The 18,292-nt window shown below is 36.7% G+C and overlaps 1 protein-coding gene across 2 annotated transcripts in view; it reads left to right on the forward strand.

Annotated features, from left to right (window-relative positions):
- The window catches only part of NEK7 (NIMA related kinase 7), a 193,828-nt gene that overhangs the window by 153,449 nt on the left and 22,087 nt on the right, over window positions 1-18,292 (forward strand). For both annotated transcript variants that reach the window (XM_049857711.1, XM_049857710.1), the window contains 2 exons: window positions 11,415-11,509; window positions 15,590-15,703. In XM_049857711.1, coding sequence (XP_049713668.1) covers window positions 11,415-11,509; window positions 15,590-15,703 — 209 coding nt within the window. The remainder of the gene's footprint in view (window positions 1-11,414; window positions 11,510-15,589; window positions 15,704-18,292) is intronic.

Here is an 18,292-nt window from a genome sequence, read left to right on the forward strand (position 1 = left end):
ATAGGGTTTCCAAGGAGTGGCTGGTGGGTTCGAACTGCCAACCTTTTGGTTACCAGTTGAGCTCTTAACCACTGTACCACCAGGTCTCCAAGTACATTCTAGGGACCAGGAGTGTGGCCTAAACAGTGTAAAACCTTTGCCTTCATGGCACTTGCCTTCTGGTGTCCGGAAATAGATAATTTAAAAAGTAAACAAAGAAATAAGATGATTTTTGTCAGTAATGTGAAAAAAAGTTAAGATGGTGGTGGGGAAGGGATACTTTAGAAGGGACATGGTCAGGGAAAACCTCTCTGAGGAGGTGTCTTTTGAACTGAGAGTCAAAAGATGTGAAAGAGCCAGCTGTAAAGGATCTAGAGAAAAGGCAGCATATATAAAGGGGCAGATGCAGGATAAGCCCTGCCTGGGGATGGCTTGCTGGAGCAGAGCGAGGGAAGAGGCAGGGCCAGATCTGGGAGTTCACATTTTATTCTAATTTGTAGGATTGTAGTGAGGAGAGCGACATGATATGGTTTGAAGACAGCATTCATGAGCTTTCTTTAGCCTTCTTCAGGTTAAGCATGCCTACTATTGTCTGCTGTTTTCAGATTCCTCTATGTCCTTGTAGTCCTCATCTTTTGCTTTCAGAGTGCCTCTTAGTGTATGCTGCCCAGAACTGAGCAGAGTATACCACGTTTGAGCTTTTCGCCCATAGAACAGAAAGAAGGCTTATCGCTGCCTCTGATCTATGATCTAGGTGATTCTTTGTCCCCTGCCCTCCCTTCGGTTTGAACATAAACATGTTAAATCACATCTTCATTTGATGCTTTTATAACTGATATGAACAGAAAATATGGCTCTGGAAGAGGGACTAATTCTAGAATAGTATACATATCCCTAGTTTGCCCAGTTTTCTTTCATATTGTGTGTCAATCTTAGAAATGTAAGGGATGTTAGAAAACTTGTTATATATATATATACACACATATATATATAAATCAGTTCCGACTCATCGTGACCCTATAGGACAGAGTAGAACTGCCCCATAGGGTTTCCAAGGAGTGACTGGTAGATTCAAACTGCTGATATTTTGGTTAGCAGCTGAACACTTAACCACTGTGCCACCAGGACTCCATATATATATACATATATATGTGTGTGTGTATATATGTATATATGTATGGTATATACGTATGTGTATATATGTATATGTGTATGTATGTGTGTGAGTATATGTATATACACACACACACACGCATATTAAAAAAAAAAGACTAAACTTGTTGCTGTTGAATTGATTCTGGCTCATAGCGACCCTGTAGGACAGAGTAGAACTGCCCCATGGGGTTTCCAAGGAGCGCCTGGTGGATTTGAACTGCTGACCTTTTTGTTACCAGCTGTAGCTCTTAACCACTACGCCACCAGGGTTTCTGTATATACATATATGTGTGTATGTATGTACAATTAAAACTTATAATGAGGACTGAGGACACATCTCTCCCTTGAATCAACCTTCCTGATAGCCTAGATCAGTGGCTTTCACATTTTTTGGCAGTGACCCCCAGTAATATTGGGAGCATAGCCACAATATAACTGCAGCAACAGTTTTATGTAAGTTTTCCATTAACAACTACAGTGTACTCTGGTGTCTGCTCGATTTTGTTTTATTTCACTAAAAATAATGCTGGTTGCAACCCACTAAATGATTTCAGAACTCATTAATGGGCCCTGATCTGCAGTTTGAAAAACACTGGTCTAGGTCTAGAAAAGGATGCTGTTCCTTTTACTTTAAAGGCAGATTCCCATTTTTCTATCTTCTTTTAGATACTCCTGGTTTGCTTTCTGCTCACTCCAGTTGGAAGACATATATTTTAGTTGTTCAGTGCTCTCTGTGCTTCTGCAGCTGACTAGCAACGTGCATGGTAGTGCTTTACAGTTTGCAAATCATTTAACTGCCTAAGATCCTTGCGGGTACACATGAGCTATGTTGTTGTTGTGTGCCGCTGAGTCGATGCCGACTCTCAGCGATCCTATATGACAGAATAGAACTGCCCCATAAGGCTTTCTAGGCTGTAATCTTTATGGAAACAGATTGCCAGACTTTTCTTTTACAAAGTGGCTGGTGGGTTCGAACCATCAACCTTTCGGTCTAGAGTGGAGGCAACTGAGGCTCAGAGAGATCAGTGGGTTTGCCTGAGTGATGTAGTGGTGAGCAGTTCTGTGGCCTTCTAGTTTGGGTTTACTCTCCCATATGATGTTTTATTTTACTTTTTCATTGTGTCAGAACCTTGTGTATTTTCTCTGACTTTATTACTGTTCCCTATGTGTGGTTATTTACTTCAGTCTGGAACTACCTTCTTTTGCTTTGTTACATTGCTTAGGAACCTACATATGGAATCATCATAGTTTGCTCTCTCTCCTGGGCTTGACTGCTGTTGCTGCTGCAAGAATCAGAAATGAACAGGTCTCTAGGATCTTGAAGTCTTTCTTCATGACCGTTCTGTTGTTCAGCAACTTTCGCTGATAGTTCTGAGTGGATCTTCTAAACTGAAAACTAAAACTTCACCAAAACCTGTGAATGGGAATACAGCAATCAGGGTATAATTTTTCTCATGTCACAGGGGTGGAATGTACTTTAGGCACATTTCTGTTGTTTAACTTACTCTGAAGTATCCTCTCAGCAAGTGCAAATGTTCTGACCCAAAGACAATTGCTCAGGGGTCAAGTATTTTTATCTTTTCAGTATTTAAAAATATGGCAAAATACACAGGACAGTTTTTATACCCTCCAAATATATAGTGTGATTTTTAGTCAGATCGTATGAAACTACCCTTATTTCCTACAATAATGACCCTGAGGAATTTTCTGCTGCTACTGAATATCACCAGCAACAGTAGCAGCGAATATGTGTATAGCGTTTTATAATTTACAAGCAGTTTTAAAGCACCCTTTCTCCTCTGTTCCTCAGTATTGTACAGTGGGTGGACTGGGCATCACAGATCAAGAAGCTCAGATCATCCCGTTTACCATGCAGCCCCCCAACCCCAACCCACCACTAGAATTTCTGATACTCTGTTTTGCATTTTCTTTTTTCCTTAGGACTTATCATCTTCTAACATGCTATGTAATTTACTTATTATGCTTGTTACTTATTATCTGTCTCCCCCAGCTAAAATTTAAGCTTCACATGGACAAGGATCTTTGTGTTTTTGGTTCTGTGATGTATCCCATATGCCCAAAAGAGGGCTTTTTACATTATAGATATTCCATAAATCCTGGTGAAATAAATGGGGCTTAGAGATAGGCCACACATAAAAGGAGGATCTAATCATATATATCAGTAAGTATAGGTTAGATTATGCTGCAGTAACAAGCAACACCAAAATCTCAGTTGTGTAGCACAAAAGTGCATTATGTCTCTTGTCACCCAGAGTCACCTGTGGACCTGTATAGCTCTCTAGAATAGCGGCCCTTCCTTCATGCGGTGTCAGATATTTCAGGCAGCTTCAATCTTGTGTCACCTTCCTATCAACATACAGTTTTGTGATTTTGTGATGGGAAGAGAGCATGGAAATCACTCACTGGTTTTAATTAAACCCTTTGGCTTGGATGTGACACAGATCACTTTCTGTTCACATTTCATTGACCAAAACAAGTCTCATGGCAATGCCTGTCTCAAGGGGGTGGGGAGTGTAATTCCCCATGTGTCCAGGACGAAGAAGAGAAGCAGAGATACTGAATGTGAACACTGTCCATGACCACTTAGTATTTTTTAAATGAGAATGGAGAGAAATGGTGAATGAAGAGGGAGTTGTATGTAGCCTTAGGGAATTTCCATCTTTCTAAATTGGGAAATTCTCATTTATTTTTAAATCCAGAGTGATTCATAAGGTTTACTAGATTATGGATCCCTTGTGACTTTTCTCTGGACCAATAATTGTACAGTTTCCCCTGCTGGACTTGCTTGTTGATAGGGTCCTTACTTTGATCAGTTTAAAGCAGACTTAAAATAAGAATCATTAATCAAGCTTCAAGCACTAACTGTGGACTAACTGCCATGTAGCATACTAGTTGTTTTCTATTCTGCATATCTAATTCAGCAGCTTTTTGAGGAAGGTGTGATTACTCAGGTTAGAGTTATATCTGTTAATGACCAAGCTAGAAACTCATTTAAATTACAAAAGATCATTATTTTAGCCCTTATATATTGCGTTGGAGCCTTGGTGGCGCAGCGTTAAGAGCCTGTCTACTAACCAAAAGGTCGGAGGTTTCAGTCCACCAGCTGCTCCTTGGAAACTCTATGGGGCAGTTCTACTCTGTCTTATAGGGTCAGTATGAGTTGTAATTAACTGGATGACAATTTATTTTTTCTTGCGTTACTTACCATACTATTCTTCTTACGGTAATGTATTGGCTTCTCCCAGTCCCCTCCCACTCCCAGAACACGCACATATACACACCATCCCAAAATGATCTAGTGAGCTCATAGTGCTCAGACATTTTTTGACCCATATACTTTTTCTCTTTATCTCCCTAATGCTGCACGTAGTTCTTTTTATGTAGTAGGGCATCAGATGTTGAATTTAATGCTCCACACTGCCTTGCAACGCATGAGTTATTAACGCATTTGTATTAGCTTTCTGTTGCTGCCCTAACAAATTACCAAAAAATTTAGTAGCTTAAAAGCAACATAAATTTAAAACATCTTACAGTTCTGTAGGTCAGAAGTCTGACATGGCTCTCGCTGGCCTAAAATCAAGGCATCTGTAGGATGGCCTTGCTTTCTGGAGACTCTAGAGGAAAATCCATTTTCTGCTTATTCAGGTTGTTGGCAGAACTCAGTTCTTTGCTGTTATAAGACTGAGGTCACTGTGTCTTTGCCTGCTGCCAGCTGAGAGCTGTCCCCAGCTTCTAGAAGCCACCTGCACTTGTTGGCTGCTGACTCCCTTCCTCCATTCTCAAAGCCAGCCACGGCGGGTAGAGTCCGTTTCAGCTTAGATCTCTCTTGCCTCTTCTGTCACATCTCCCTGCTTCACTCTTCAGCCTTCCTCTTCCACTATTAAGGGCCCATGTGATTACACTGGGACCAGCTTGATAATGTAGGATAATCTCCCTATTTTAAGATCCATAACCTTACATCTGCAAAGTCCTTTTTGCCACGTAACATGGCATACACAAGTGTAACATCAGGGGGGCAAAGATCACAGGGACCAAAATCCTACTTACTACAGCTTTCTGGAAGACTTGACAGGGAGTCATCTGTATCCTTCTCTAAGGGCTGGTATGCTGAACTTTTTTCTAAAGTCAGAGATTTTAATAGAAGTTTATACTACTAAAATTAAGGACTTTCTTTTTTGAGCAGCTATTTTGACATTAAATTTTTACATTTTTATTATAGACCATTATAGAGGTTTTTTTTTTTTAATTGTACTGTGATTTGCATTTACTTTTCAAGAGAGGACATACTATACTTGGCTTAATAAAAATTTTGTAAATGAGTCCCTTCATTAACATTAGTTTATTTGCAGTCCCATTTTAAAATTATTTGCAGAAATTATGTAATCCTGAAGAGGCTTTTCTCCTTTTGCCCGTCATGCTTCTGAGCAGCATGCTTCTTAAGGGACTAGAATAGAGGAAGGGATAAAAAGCAGTGTTAACAAAACCTACTTAGAAAAATGGATCCACCCAAATCTGTCCATATTACATACTCAAAAGGTATAAGTCATTCTCCTATTCAAGAAAATGCGTTTACACCCACACAGTGGCCATTCACGTGCGGCCAGGTGTTCCCCGTCCGACCAGTTGCTTCAGTGAAGGGAGAAAAGCAAATGAGAAGAGTCAGTTTACTAAGAATGTTTCAGTATGGCATTTTACCTGCTTTTATTATGTCCCCTAGAAGAGGAAAGGTGGGAAATTCTCCTATTTTGTATGCACGTGTGTGAGTGTAGTTGTGACAGTGCTTGTAGCACATTCTGAAAATAGAATGGATTAAACATGCACACGCGCACACACACGCTAACTAGAACTCTCTGATATTGATCCTTGTGCTAAACAAATATTTGAAACCCCTTGGTGGAAAATTATGTTAGTTTTGTTTTGTTTTTCATTGAGGATTGCTTGAACTCCTCCTTACCTCTCACAGTGAGACAAATGGGTCTCTGATTTTGTGATCCCGCCAGCAGAGAAAATGCACGGCCGTCATTCAAGCTGGGTATCAAAATTTCGGAGTCTTTTGAGTAATACAGTTCATGCTCCCCACACTATTGCCAAATATGATACATCCTCTGATTTCAACTTAGAAGATTAGTGTTCTTGAACCAGGCATTAATATAGTTTCGTTTTGGGTGCCTGCTGCCACCCGTGGTCACACACGCTTGTTTTTCGCACACCCCTTCGCAGCACCTCTCAACGGCTTTTTCTTTGACTTCTACCCCTTCATATTTCAAAGTGGCTTGGAGCTGTAAATACAGGATATGTTCAGTCAGTATTATAGGATGTTTTCACTGATTTATTTTTAACTTTCAGTCCTTTCTTGGCTTCAGTCATTGCTCGGGGAAGAACCTATTATCTAATTTTAAACTGTGCACATTGAACCTCTCAGCCAACGTAACGAGCCTTTATTTGAAACAATCAGAGAGGCTACAGAGTAGTGTGATGTTCAGATGTCGCCAGTTGAACCTGGACCTTTGTACCTGGCTTGTCATATGCACATGATGCAACTTTCAGAAGATTTCTCTGCTGCTTAATTTGGAAAATATAAACAGTGTATTTTTCAGTCATATCTCACAGTGGCCAGTTTTCATGAAATAACCATCCGTTTAAAAGCCAGGGCTGGAGATTACCTGGGTTTGAATTCCAGGTCCACCTTACTTTTACAAATTTCTTGACCTTTCTGTGCCTCCTCTCTAAAACAGAATAATAGTAGTAGCATCTCCTAAGGCTATGGTATGAGAGTCTCTGTTTCACTAGACCCATCAGACCAAGCACTTTGTCCTGTTTACGCCTCTCTGTCCAGGGTTACCTAGGGCAGTGCCTGCCATATGGTAACCTGTTGCCGTCAAGTCAATTCTGAGTGTGACCCTATAGGACAGAGTAGAACTGTCTCATAGGATTTCCAAGGCTGTAATCTTTTATGAAAGCAGACTGCCACGTCTTTCTCCTGTGGAGCGGCTGTTGGGTTCACACCTCCCACCTTTTGGTTAGCAGCCAAGCGCTTAACCACTTTGATATCAGGGCTCCTTTGCCGTACGATAGGGGCCTGATGACATTTGTTACAGTTGAACAAGAAGGTGCATGTAATGCATCTAACACAGTGCCTGGAACAGAATAACAACAATAATAAAATCAGCTGCATTTTTTTCCTCAGCATTACTAAAGCTCTTTAAAATTATCATTCACACTTAAAAGATGACAGCTTTTATTTTATAAATGTCTTTTACAGAAGTATTGATCTACCACCCAACTATTCTGTATTAACCTTGAGTAATACGCCTGTGATGAAATAAATCTGGTCTCTATTAAGTCTGCCAACGTAATTTCTGGGTTGAATTAGAAGTGTGAAGGAAAGAATGAAAATTGGTTCCTATTCCCTGAAGTTGTTGTGGTTATTTTTAATCAAACTGTGGTATGAATAACTTGTCTCCTTTTAATTTTCCCAACAAGGAATGTTCGAAGCTTTTTTTTTCTGCAGTTTCCTTTAATTCTCAGAGAAAGAAGCAACATTTCTTGTTTGTACTCTCTGACTTAAAATACTCTCATTCAGCTTTCCTAGGTAATAGTTTAAAAAGGGAGTATATGATTTTTTTTCCCCATTTCATTTTCCATATGGATTTTTATAGATTTTTTTTACCAGTGAATTTTAGAGCAAAGGATCTCAGAGATCATCTCCTCCTTCCCATCACTTTGTATTACAGATGAGGAAAGTAATAAAGAGAGAAGTTAAGCGGTCCCAGCTAGTTAGTGCCTAGTTAGTGGCAAAGCTGAGATGGGAAACAGATTTCCTAACACGACTAGTTTTGTGGTGCCTCTCTCTGGTCTAAAAACCAAAACAATAGCAAACCAAAACCTAACCATATAAAAAGATGCTTCAGTAGTTGTATTCTTTTCTCATTCCAAGTCTTTGCAGATTGTAGTACTAAATTTTTAGCTAAACTGTGGAAAAGCTTCTGTATATAACGTGTTCTGTTGAAATGAAAGTTATAGATTAGTCACACCTTCCATAGTGAGCAGTATTGTAGCAGGATTTATTGGCGCTCTTAGAACATATCTAGAACTTTCAAAAATGGGGTTTCTTTTTATCCAGGATAAATTTTAAAATGTATTTTTTTTTTTTATTTATTGCTTAGAAAGCATATAACATGTACAGACTTTTCTCATATAGCTAGGGTAAGTTAATGAATGTAATGAAAAGGTTTTCTACACTTGAATGACTCCCTTTGGACATTTGAATGTAATATTGATGTAGATTAAAGAAAGGCACGACAGAATTTCCCGTAGTTTAGAATTTTCTCCTAATGTTCACCTTCCCTCGCTGTTTATAATGTTATCATCCATTTCCTACTCTACTTTTACTCATGTCAGGAGGTTCAGAAGGACATAAGGTGTTCCCACTGTTACCTACGATCATAAACTCCCGAAAGATTAGTGAAATTCTCCATCCTGCATTCTTCACACTTCTCAGTACATAGTAATTTGCACAATTGTTTTAACATCTAATCATATCATTCCACACTCTCCCTTTTCTTGTACAGCTGTTAAAAGAAGTCACAACATTCTTGAGGCTGCAGTAATAATAGACACAGCTGTCATGGATTTTAAGAAAAAAGAAAAGGTTTTTAGGAAATACATATCCATTCATTTTGAAACGTTGAGAACATATCCCTACATTTAAATGTATTTCAGATTTCCTGAGCAGTTAAACTTTTAGGCTTTTTTCCTAGGTAGAGAGGAGTGAGGATGAATCAGTTTACGTGATGGGGCTGAACCTGTCTGTCTCTCTGCTCAGTGTCAGTCAGCGGAAGAGCCCCTGTCCAGAACGGAGGTGCACTTTAGGGAGCGTGCAAGAGGGAGGCGGTAGAACCTTCCAGTACACCTGTGCTAAGCAGTTAATTATGACTTTATTCAATTACTAATTTTAATGCAGAATATAAAGTTACTCCTCTTTCGGCTTAAACAATGACTCTTTTGGAAATATGCCCATCAAAGAGGTGAGTAGCATACTTAGATTTATGTTTTATTATAGATATATGCAAGATATATATGCAGTTTAAATATGAAAATATGCATATTTAGTATAAAGAAGTTTGTTCATTATGAGGAAGAATCAGTGTCTGAGTTTAAAGTAGCAGAGTTAGCTGACTAGGTCACTTTCTGTAATGACCTACAGTAGCTTACGAGAACAGGCTTTTACATACATTAATTTGTTTTTTTCTTTACCTTTTAAGTTTAGGGCAATTCCTAATCATTCTTTTTCTCTGCTTCCTTTGCTTGGGGGTCGTCAGTGAGTTCAGAGTGTGTTGCAGTTAAGGTGTTATGCTGGGGCTAATCTCTGTAAAATGTTAGCATTTGTTCTTCTTTTTCCCTATCATCAAGCTTTCACACTCGTATCAAACCCCAAACGTATCAGCAGGTTTCCCAGAGCTACTGCTTAAAATTACCTTTGCTTTTGGTAAACTCTGAACCTTCAAGGCTCAATGTTTTCCGCTGCCCCCTGTGGATTCCGCAAAGCCTCTCTGCGTGTTCCTCACTGCCAGTCACTTGCTTTATGTCCTGAAACCAGAGCCCGTTTACTGTTCCAGCCGTGCCTGCCATCCTTCCTGAAGTGGAGAGAGTGTGCAGATATTTCCCGTAATCAGGGCTGCGCATGCAAACTGTAAATGAAAGTGGTTAAAACTCCCAGGGAGATAGCTTGTATTTATGTTTACCTTACCCAGCCACAATACAGATTCTTTCAACCTTGTTGTTTCTAAAGGTTTCTTTGCTTTTCTGACGGAAGTTCACAAATGTACCTGTCTGACTTCAAAGTAAATGTTACTGTTAAATCATTTCTTAAAGTTTTTCTCATTTTCATATTTGAGTAGTTCATAGTTTAATTTCAATTTCTTTTATTCTTTGCATACTTTGTTTTTTTTTAGTTCTTCATGTTCATAAATACTTCTCTAAATCCATTCTGACGAGGACTATCTATTATTGGTGAAATTGGGTTCTGAAATAGATAGGATTTCTTGGACACACAGTTGGTGATGTTTTCACCTTTAGTAGATTTCCACACACAACCGCTAGGTCGGAACTCCATTCTTTGGAAAACTGACTCCTGCCTTTGGGGGAGTTCTTTTGTTATTGGTGTGACTCTTCGTTTTGTATCTAACTGAAGACTTGTTTTCAGTGTTGTTGATTACAGGTTCGTTAAGATTTGCAGTAAATACCTGAGGAATACTGAAAAATAATAGAAAATGAAAAATACCCTTTTCTCTGTGAGCGGCTGTGTATGTTTTGGTAGTTCTTGCCTTAAGCAAGTAAAGTTCCAAATATCATTCTCAAACTTTGATTTCCTGTTTGGGAATAAGCCTTAGGCTAATGATGGGGAAATAATAGCCATCATCTAAGTTTGAAATTTAAGATACTCACTTTGAAAGTCACTTGAATGTTTAATGCGTATGCCTTTGTTATCCTAAAATGTTTAATAAATATTCACTTTTTCTAAAGAAGTCATTTTTAAAAGAGAAAAATATCAGCACATCTAAAAACAAAATAAAAAATTATCTAGAGCATCTTATCTCTAGAAAGGTCTCAGTAGTAGCAGTAACTCACATTTTGCAGAGATGTCAATAACATTTCCTTTATGTTATTATGTAGTCCTTTGATGCACAAAAGTTTGTTATATTCTCTCTAAAGTGGGAGAAACTAAGGCACAGAAGGTTAACAGTTGCATCACTTGTAATCTTGAGAGCCAAGAGTATGATCTAAGGGATCTTTCTGTACAGGTTTCTAAGTCTGATTTATTAATACATGCTCTATTAAATTGTTATGTATTACTGTTTATTTTTACACATTATATTGTTTAATTACTTGACATGTGTAAGCCATATTTAAAAAAAAATAAAGGCAGTGTGAATCACTTGAGTAGGCCTTCTTGTCAGAATTTGTCTCTCTTTTTTTTTTTTTTCCAGTTCTGCTTTCTGGACTGATCAAAAGGAAATAAAGCTTTACTCATCAAATGATTTTTAATACAGTATAGATATTAATGTGCTGTTTAATTCCATAAGGGTGGGAGAGTAGAGAAGAAATCTAAAAGTTTTGAATACCTTAAAAACAATTTTCTGATCCTAATGAATTATTTTGGTGCCATTCTTTAATCGAGAATTTTATGTGTAATTTCTTACCACATCTGCATCTTCATTTTTATGCTGTTTTTTTTTTTTTTTTTTTTTTTTTTGCAGTGGGTACACCTTATTACATGTCTCCAGAGCGAATACATGAAAATGGATACAACTTCAAATCTGACATCTGGTCTCTTGGCTGCCTACTCTATGAGGTAGGTAGTGTTGACACATCCTATATAGTGATGTATTTTTACTCACTGCAGTATATTTCCAGGGCCCTTATAGTATATACTTATTTTTTTCTGGATGATACTTAAGGATTAGCTTTTTGATTATGAAGAATCAATTCATTGGGTTTTTAAATCCTTTTTATCATGGAGTTTTAGTCCTCATCCATTGCTTCACATTTACTTCCTCTAATATATTTTTAAAATTGTATGCTTCTAATGAAAATTTATTTTTCAAGTATTAACTCTTATGTTAACATAAAGCTTTTCTACATATCACATTTATAAAATTTACATTTAGATAGCTATAAAAACATGCTTATCCAGGCATTGCAAGAGAGAGCTAATGAATGGAATGGAGTTAAAATATGAAAGCACAGTAAATATCTTTATCAGTATTTTATTTCACTTTTGTATAGGTATAATTCAACTTTAAAATAGTATTTGAACGGATAATCCTTCAAGGTTATTACTTTATTTAGTTTTCCTGAGTAATAATTTATATTGGTAAAACTCAGCAAAATACTCTCTCTCCTGTTGTACTGGTGATAATCTATCCAAGTAAGATGGACTAGCAAATATTGCAGTGCGATAATTTGGATGAATAGCGGAAAGTATATTACAAACACATTTTATATCCATGTCATAGGGTCATGTTACCAAAGAGTGTCTCAATTTTGTGACTTCTGTAATTTTATTTTTTAATTGAATAGCAGTTTGTCTTGAAATATAAACTTGGAATCAAAGCTGTTAATTACAATTTAGTCTGCATCTGAGTACCTCTTTTAAAGGAAAATAATATCTGGAATCATTTTTATGTTTTAATGTATACAGAGCAACTCTAAAGTGGATAGATAGAAACCAATAAAATACTGCAACTGTTTTCTTACTCTAAATTTTGAGCTTCTTGTCCTTCTGACTTAAATGAAATATATGATGAAGTCATCAGTGTTAATTAACCCACCGTTAATTGGAAGAGGAGCATCAGAAGTGTTTTTTAGAAGTGTCATGTTTATAATTTTACGGATTACAGATTAAAATTTCCTTAATTTAAAGAACCTAAGAAGATTGTTAGTTTTTCCTTACTGCTAAGAATAATTATTATTTTGTTTACAAAAAAGAATTTTTAAATGTTCTTAAATAAACTAGGATAATTTTTTCATTATGAAAAATTATGAATTAGTGATGTAGCAAAATATGTGTTTTATATGTACATGAGATTACAAGAGATTTATATTTTCTTTTATGATTTGGTATAATGTTGAAAAGAACTAATCTGATTATATTAACCTGTTATGTTTAATTTAGTCACTTTGTACATTTTAAAATGTTCTATGTCTTTTTAGGTAGCCTTACACTCCTTCAGACCATAATCTAATATTATAAAAGGAACATTTTTTTCTTCCTTTAACCACCTAAAACTAAACAGCAAATTGGTTTTAATTAATGAGATTAAATTCAACAACGAAAACCAAAAAGTCCCGTTGAGGTCCTAAGTGTTTTGGGGAAGTTCCCATAATTCCTTTAGGAACAGCAGACTTGCACATCAAAACTGAAATAATTCTTCACATTTTGAATTTGCCTTTTAGGGGCAGTGTCCTGTTTTCTATCTACTTAAAATGATTTCCAAAATAAAAATGATTTCTTTGGATACCCCTGCATTCATGTGTATATGTTGTAGATGGTTTTGAGTTAAGTATGTACCTTGGTGTTAGTTTTCATCTCAGTGGATTTTCTTGATTTCTCCCTGCAAGTCATTAGGAAGAACTAGAATTTTTCCAAAGATTTAATTTACCTTTATGTTATATCTCCTTTCAGTTGTGTTTTAATATAATGTTAATGAAATATCCAGTGATTTTACTTAAAAAAAAAAACTGGCCGTAACATAACTTAGACATATTATATCCCACTAAGAGTTTACTGTTAACAATGAAGTCATAGGAATCCTTTTTTGAAATTGTATTTTAAACTCAGAAAATTAGACTTTCAAATATTCTTGAAACCTAAAAAAAAAAAAAAACCAGCAGTACAGTTTTAATTGATATGCAACAAAGTAGACTTTACTAATTAAAATCAAGATGCTGTGCTTTTGCTACACGGACCTTTACATGGAAAAGTAGGTTTTACACATTTCCTTTATTGTTCGGTGCAGCAGTTGCATCCTTACAGGGTTGTAGGTTGGTGGCTTACAGTTCAAAAAAAAAGAGAGCTGCCACCAGCCCTGAAGACAGACAGTGGGCTTTTGTCCCTCCGACACCCCCAGAATACTAATCAGGAAAGTCAGACCCTGGAGGTCAGGGAGCAAGTCAATCATTCTAGCGATCGCCTCAGTGTGGAGGATCAAATTAGCCTGAAAAATTCAGCTGCTGGGAGGAGAGGGCGAGCAGCTGTCAGGGGCACATCGAGATGCACTAATGAACCAGATGAATAGTGCAAAAGCTTGAAAATAAAAACAGGACAGTTGACATTTTTCATCTGTCAAAACAGGAGATGCATGAAAATACACTATTCCTGTTTTAACTCCTTAGGGGACATTCGGATTTTTTTTTTTTTTTTTAACACTGCAGTATTGAGACAAAAAGTACTATAATGAAGTCCTACCGTGTAATAATGAATATATGTACCTTTACATAGGGTTTTTGCCAACACGGAGAAGCTATAGTTTAGGTATAGTCTGTTTTTTTAAGAAGACATTTTTAATACTCTATTTTACCAGAAGGTATCTCTGCCTTTTAACCAAGAAAAAGGATTTCTATCAAAGTTGTTCTTTTAGAAATTTCCTTTCAGGTGGAGTGTTTTATATGTTTAGGGACATTCAAATTATCTTTTCTTTTTTCTCTTCACATGAAACAACTGTTCCTAAGACCATTTTATATAGGCTTATGTAGGTTTTCTTTACAACGCAGGCTAGGTAACAATTTGTGGAGCTACTTCCTGGGTTTGATTACCAAACCTCTCCCTTCCATGTGAAGGCTGTGAAGGAGTTAAAGCCCTGTCAGGAGCACCAGAAGACAGATGAGAGCCATTTTCAGCTTGTCCTGTCCCCACTGAAGCTCACTGAGTAGCACAGCATGGACTAGCGTGTTTCACACACACTCTGCCTGTCTGGGGAATGTACACATTGTCCTTCCAAAATCAAACTTATTAGCACATGTAGAAAAGGGTGACTGACTTTGGGGCAACCTCGCATTCCCTGTTGTATTCTTGCTGCTGCGGTTCAAAGATTTAGAAGGTTTTGAACAGGATGTGAACATTTTAAATTGAATTTTTTAGTTTGTAACCCTCTTACCGCAGTATTTGCTTGTACTTTAAATGTCAAGTTAGAACATTGTCTTAAAATAAATCCAAATTCAATAGTGTCTTTTTTAAAGCGGCTCATTCTTTGACTCGTGTTTTTCTGCATAAAAAATCTCATTTGGATTCCCTGAAGTAGCAGCTATGGCTCATGATAGAGCCTTTGAACATATTTGGTGTTTTTGACACATTATTAAAAGAAGTTCAAATTCATTGTAAACTGTTTTGGGGATCAGTTATCATATTCAAATTGAGAGGACGTGTTTTTTTTGCAGGGTAAACTTGCCCTACAGAAACTGTTAAGGAAAATAAAATGCAGTGGATTCCTTAAATTATTACTGGTTATAATTCGATTTTAAGTTCAGTTTCATGTTTGCTGTATTTTGATAATTACATGGTTGAGCTATGTCTTGTGACATCTGTTAGTCATGAGATATACTAGTTGTTCTTATGATACTGTATTTACAAAAGAATTTTAAGTTACTGTACTTTTCCTTAATATTGTAATACATTGTATATGTATGTAAAGAAATAATTGTATGCTAACCATTTCTGTATGCTAGGAAAATTTAAATGTTGAAAAAAAGTAACCAAAAATTGAAATAAGGTTTTAGGACTTTCTAAATAATTCTCAGGGATATTTGTAAAATAGCCTAGATAACTTTATTTAAAGTATTTGTAATTATTTTCTACCCCAGTGTAATATTCTTGATGAAATCACCTTTAAAGTTACCGTGTAACTATATCAGTTTCATTGGGAGCATTTTACAGATGGCTGCACTACAGAGTCCTTTCTACGGTGACAAAATGAATTTATACTCACTGTGTAAGAAGATAGAACAGTGTGACTACCCACCTCTTCCTTCAGATCACTATTCAGAGGAAGTAAGTCATTTTTCAGTTCACATGTTCATCTGTTGTTCACTTTGTGATATTTTCATTTTATGAAGAAATTTTACTTTATCTCAAAATACAGACGGGTAGTATAGGTGGCGGAAATAGCACTTTTCATTGTTTTCATGCTCTCGGAGACTGGCTGTTGAAAGAGTTGACTCTGCAGCACTCGATGTGGAGTGGAACATAACACAGCATGTGGTGTGAAATTGGCCACTTCCTGGGTGTGAGAATAGTGACTGACTTTACAGCACATGAACACAGCGAAGGGCAGAATTATTGCTCATACTCAGGGTCTGGTTAGTTAATCAACATGTCTGGTGGCCCCTCTTGGCCCCTCCTATTAGGGCATGCTCCTCATTCTCATGGCCTCAGACCAAGAAACAATTTTAGCGCCCTAATTTTTTTGGCAGAACTTCCCTCTGGTCCATGTTTTCCAAAAATCGAAACATGCATCTCTTAGGTAAGTTTTTTTAATACCTTTTTATATATTAGCTTTACCCTCCCTCCTTTGATAATACCTGTCCTGTCACCACCTCACTGCTACAGTCAGATTCCTTTAGAGAAGCGTTTTGAGGTTATCATTGCAGACGTGCTAAAAAGTGTATTGGAGAGGATTGAAAATTTTAGACTTTACCGTATTAAGATCTGAGTCTGAATCCCTGCTTGCTTTGGTAACCCATCGAAATGAGTTGTCTTGGCTCTGCTGAACATCTAGCTTTTCATTGAATAAAACATCTCCCAGTTTCAGCTTAAAATGCATCATGATTTTACCAATATTTAAGGAGGAGATATGCAGAATAGCAATGTCTCTCAGGTCAATGAAAATGTGTTCACATAGCTCTTTTTGGAAAGCTCACTAGGGATCGACCCAGAGCAAACACCATCTTGAGTTAGGACATCTCATCTTTCTGTGAGCGACAGCTTTTTTTTTGCCCAAGGAGAATGGCAAGAATCAAGTGAAAAGTGTAAAACAATTAAAATGTTCATTTGTTAGGTATTCTTGTCAGTCTTCCTGTGTGACATGAATAGCAATCAAATTTCTGTAAGGAAAATTTGGTCAGTGTAACTTGAATTATAAATACCTCTAAAGATTTTTTACCATATGTGAAAGGATTTGTGGTCCCAGAATGCGGTATGTACCTTTTCTTCTAGGTAGTTTTTATAATGATAACCAACGACGCCAGGTTTTTTTTTTTTTTTTAAATAGCATTTGTATTCAGGTAATTAGAATAAACTCTTACAAGGCAGTGATGATAATTTAGAAGCATTATCTGTATTTGATGTTAATGCTGTTATGTTAGCCATTTTTAATTACTATTTTGGGTCTGGAATATAAATATGGCATTTCACAAAACCAACTTCAGAACCGTAGGCCTGGAAATACAGTAGGGTGTGAACAATAATGCAGAATGATAGCAAGAATGTCAGGGGCCGTTCTTTGTTGTGTCATTCATGCTGTCTTCTTTTTTCCATGAAACACATGAATATTTCACATATCTGCATCCTCATCCCCTATTCTTCTTGACTAATTTTCAGACTGTCTGAATTTGCATTTCACATGGTAGCTGATTAGGAGATGCCGAGTGCAGCAGTGAAGCCTCAGCAGGCGGTTACCATGGTGACCTTCAGCAGGATTTTAATGATGATACCACTAGTGGTTCGTTGAAGTCGGCCTGCCTGCAGGGCTACTTCACTGCAGCTAAGTGTGAAGTTGGATATGTGGATTTGCAGCCAAGGGGCAAATATCAAAGTCTGGCCCAGATAGAAGGTCTTAGAGTTGGAAAAGGAAAATAGATTCCACTTTTTACTTCACTGTATACAGTTCCCAATTTCGAAAAGAGATATAAAGCAAAACATGTTATATTTTGTACTTTCCAAAGAAGACAGTACGATTCCGCATATGGTAGAACTCTGTCGTTGTGCCCTAATATAACAGGAGGCTATAATATCTAGGTAAACATGGAAAATAATTCTTACTAAAAAAATGAAATATAAAAAATATGCTGACTCTACAATAATGTTACTTTCATCTGTTCAGTTATGTAGAATAGTTCTCAGAACAAGAGCTTTGAAATGCAGATGTGCTAATAAATATTTTCTTTCCTTAACTAGGGACTCAATTTGTTTGTAAAATTAGTATGCAGAGTTTATGGTAGCAAAAAAAAAAAAAAAGATTTAGTACTGCCATACTTTACATCTTCAATGTTCCTTTATATACTTTAAATATATATTTAAATATTTCTTTAGATCGTTTAAAAATCCAAACTGTCATTTAATTTATTAGCATGGCAAGTGATCAGAATCAATAAAAAGTGAAGTACAGATAAAGTTTTTAAATAGCGAACTTTTAAGTAAGAGACCAGTTCAGGTGCTGATTTTATAGCTAAAACTTTAACAAATGCTGTAGCTGTTGATGAATAAAAATTTTAAACAAATTAATTTCCTACCAAAAGTGTATTTGGAAGCTTACCAAGCTGACTTAGCTACTGCTAAGTCTTTAGGGCTACTGGCCAAAGAGGTTTTGAAGGGAACATTTCATGAGAATAATAGTCAATGCCTGCCAACCAGCCTCAGTTG

Source organism: Elephas maximus, chromosome 18, assembly GCF_024166365.1.
Source record: "Elephas maximus indicus isolate mEleMax1 chromosome 18, mEleMax1 primary haplotype, whole genome shotgun sequence".
NCBI classification, from domain to species: domain Eukaryota; kingdom Metazoa; phylum Chordata; class Mammalia; order Proboscidea; family Elephantidae; genus Elephas; species Elephas maximus.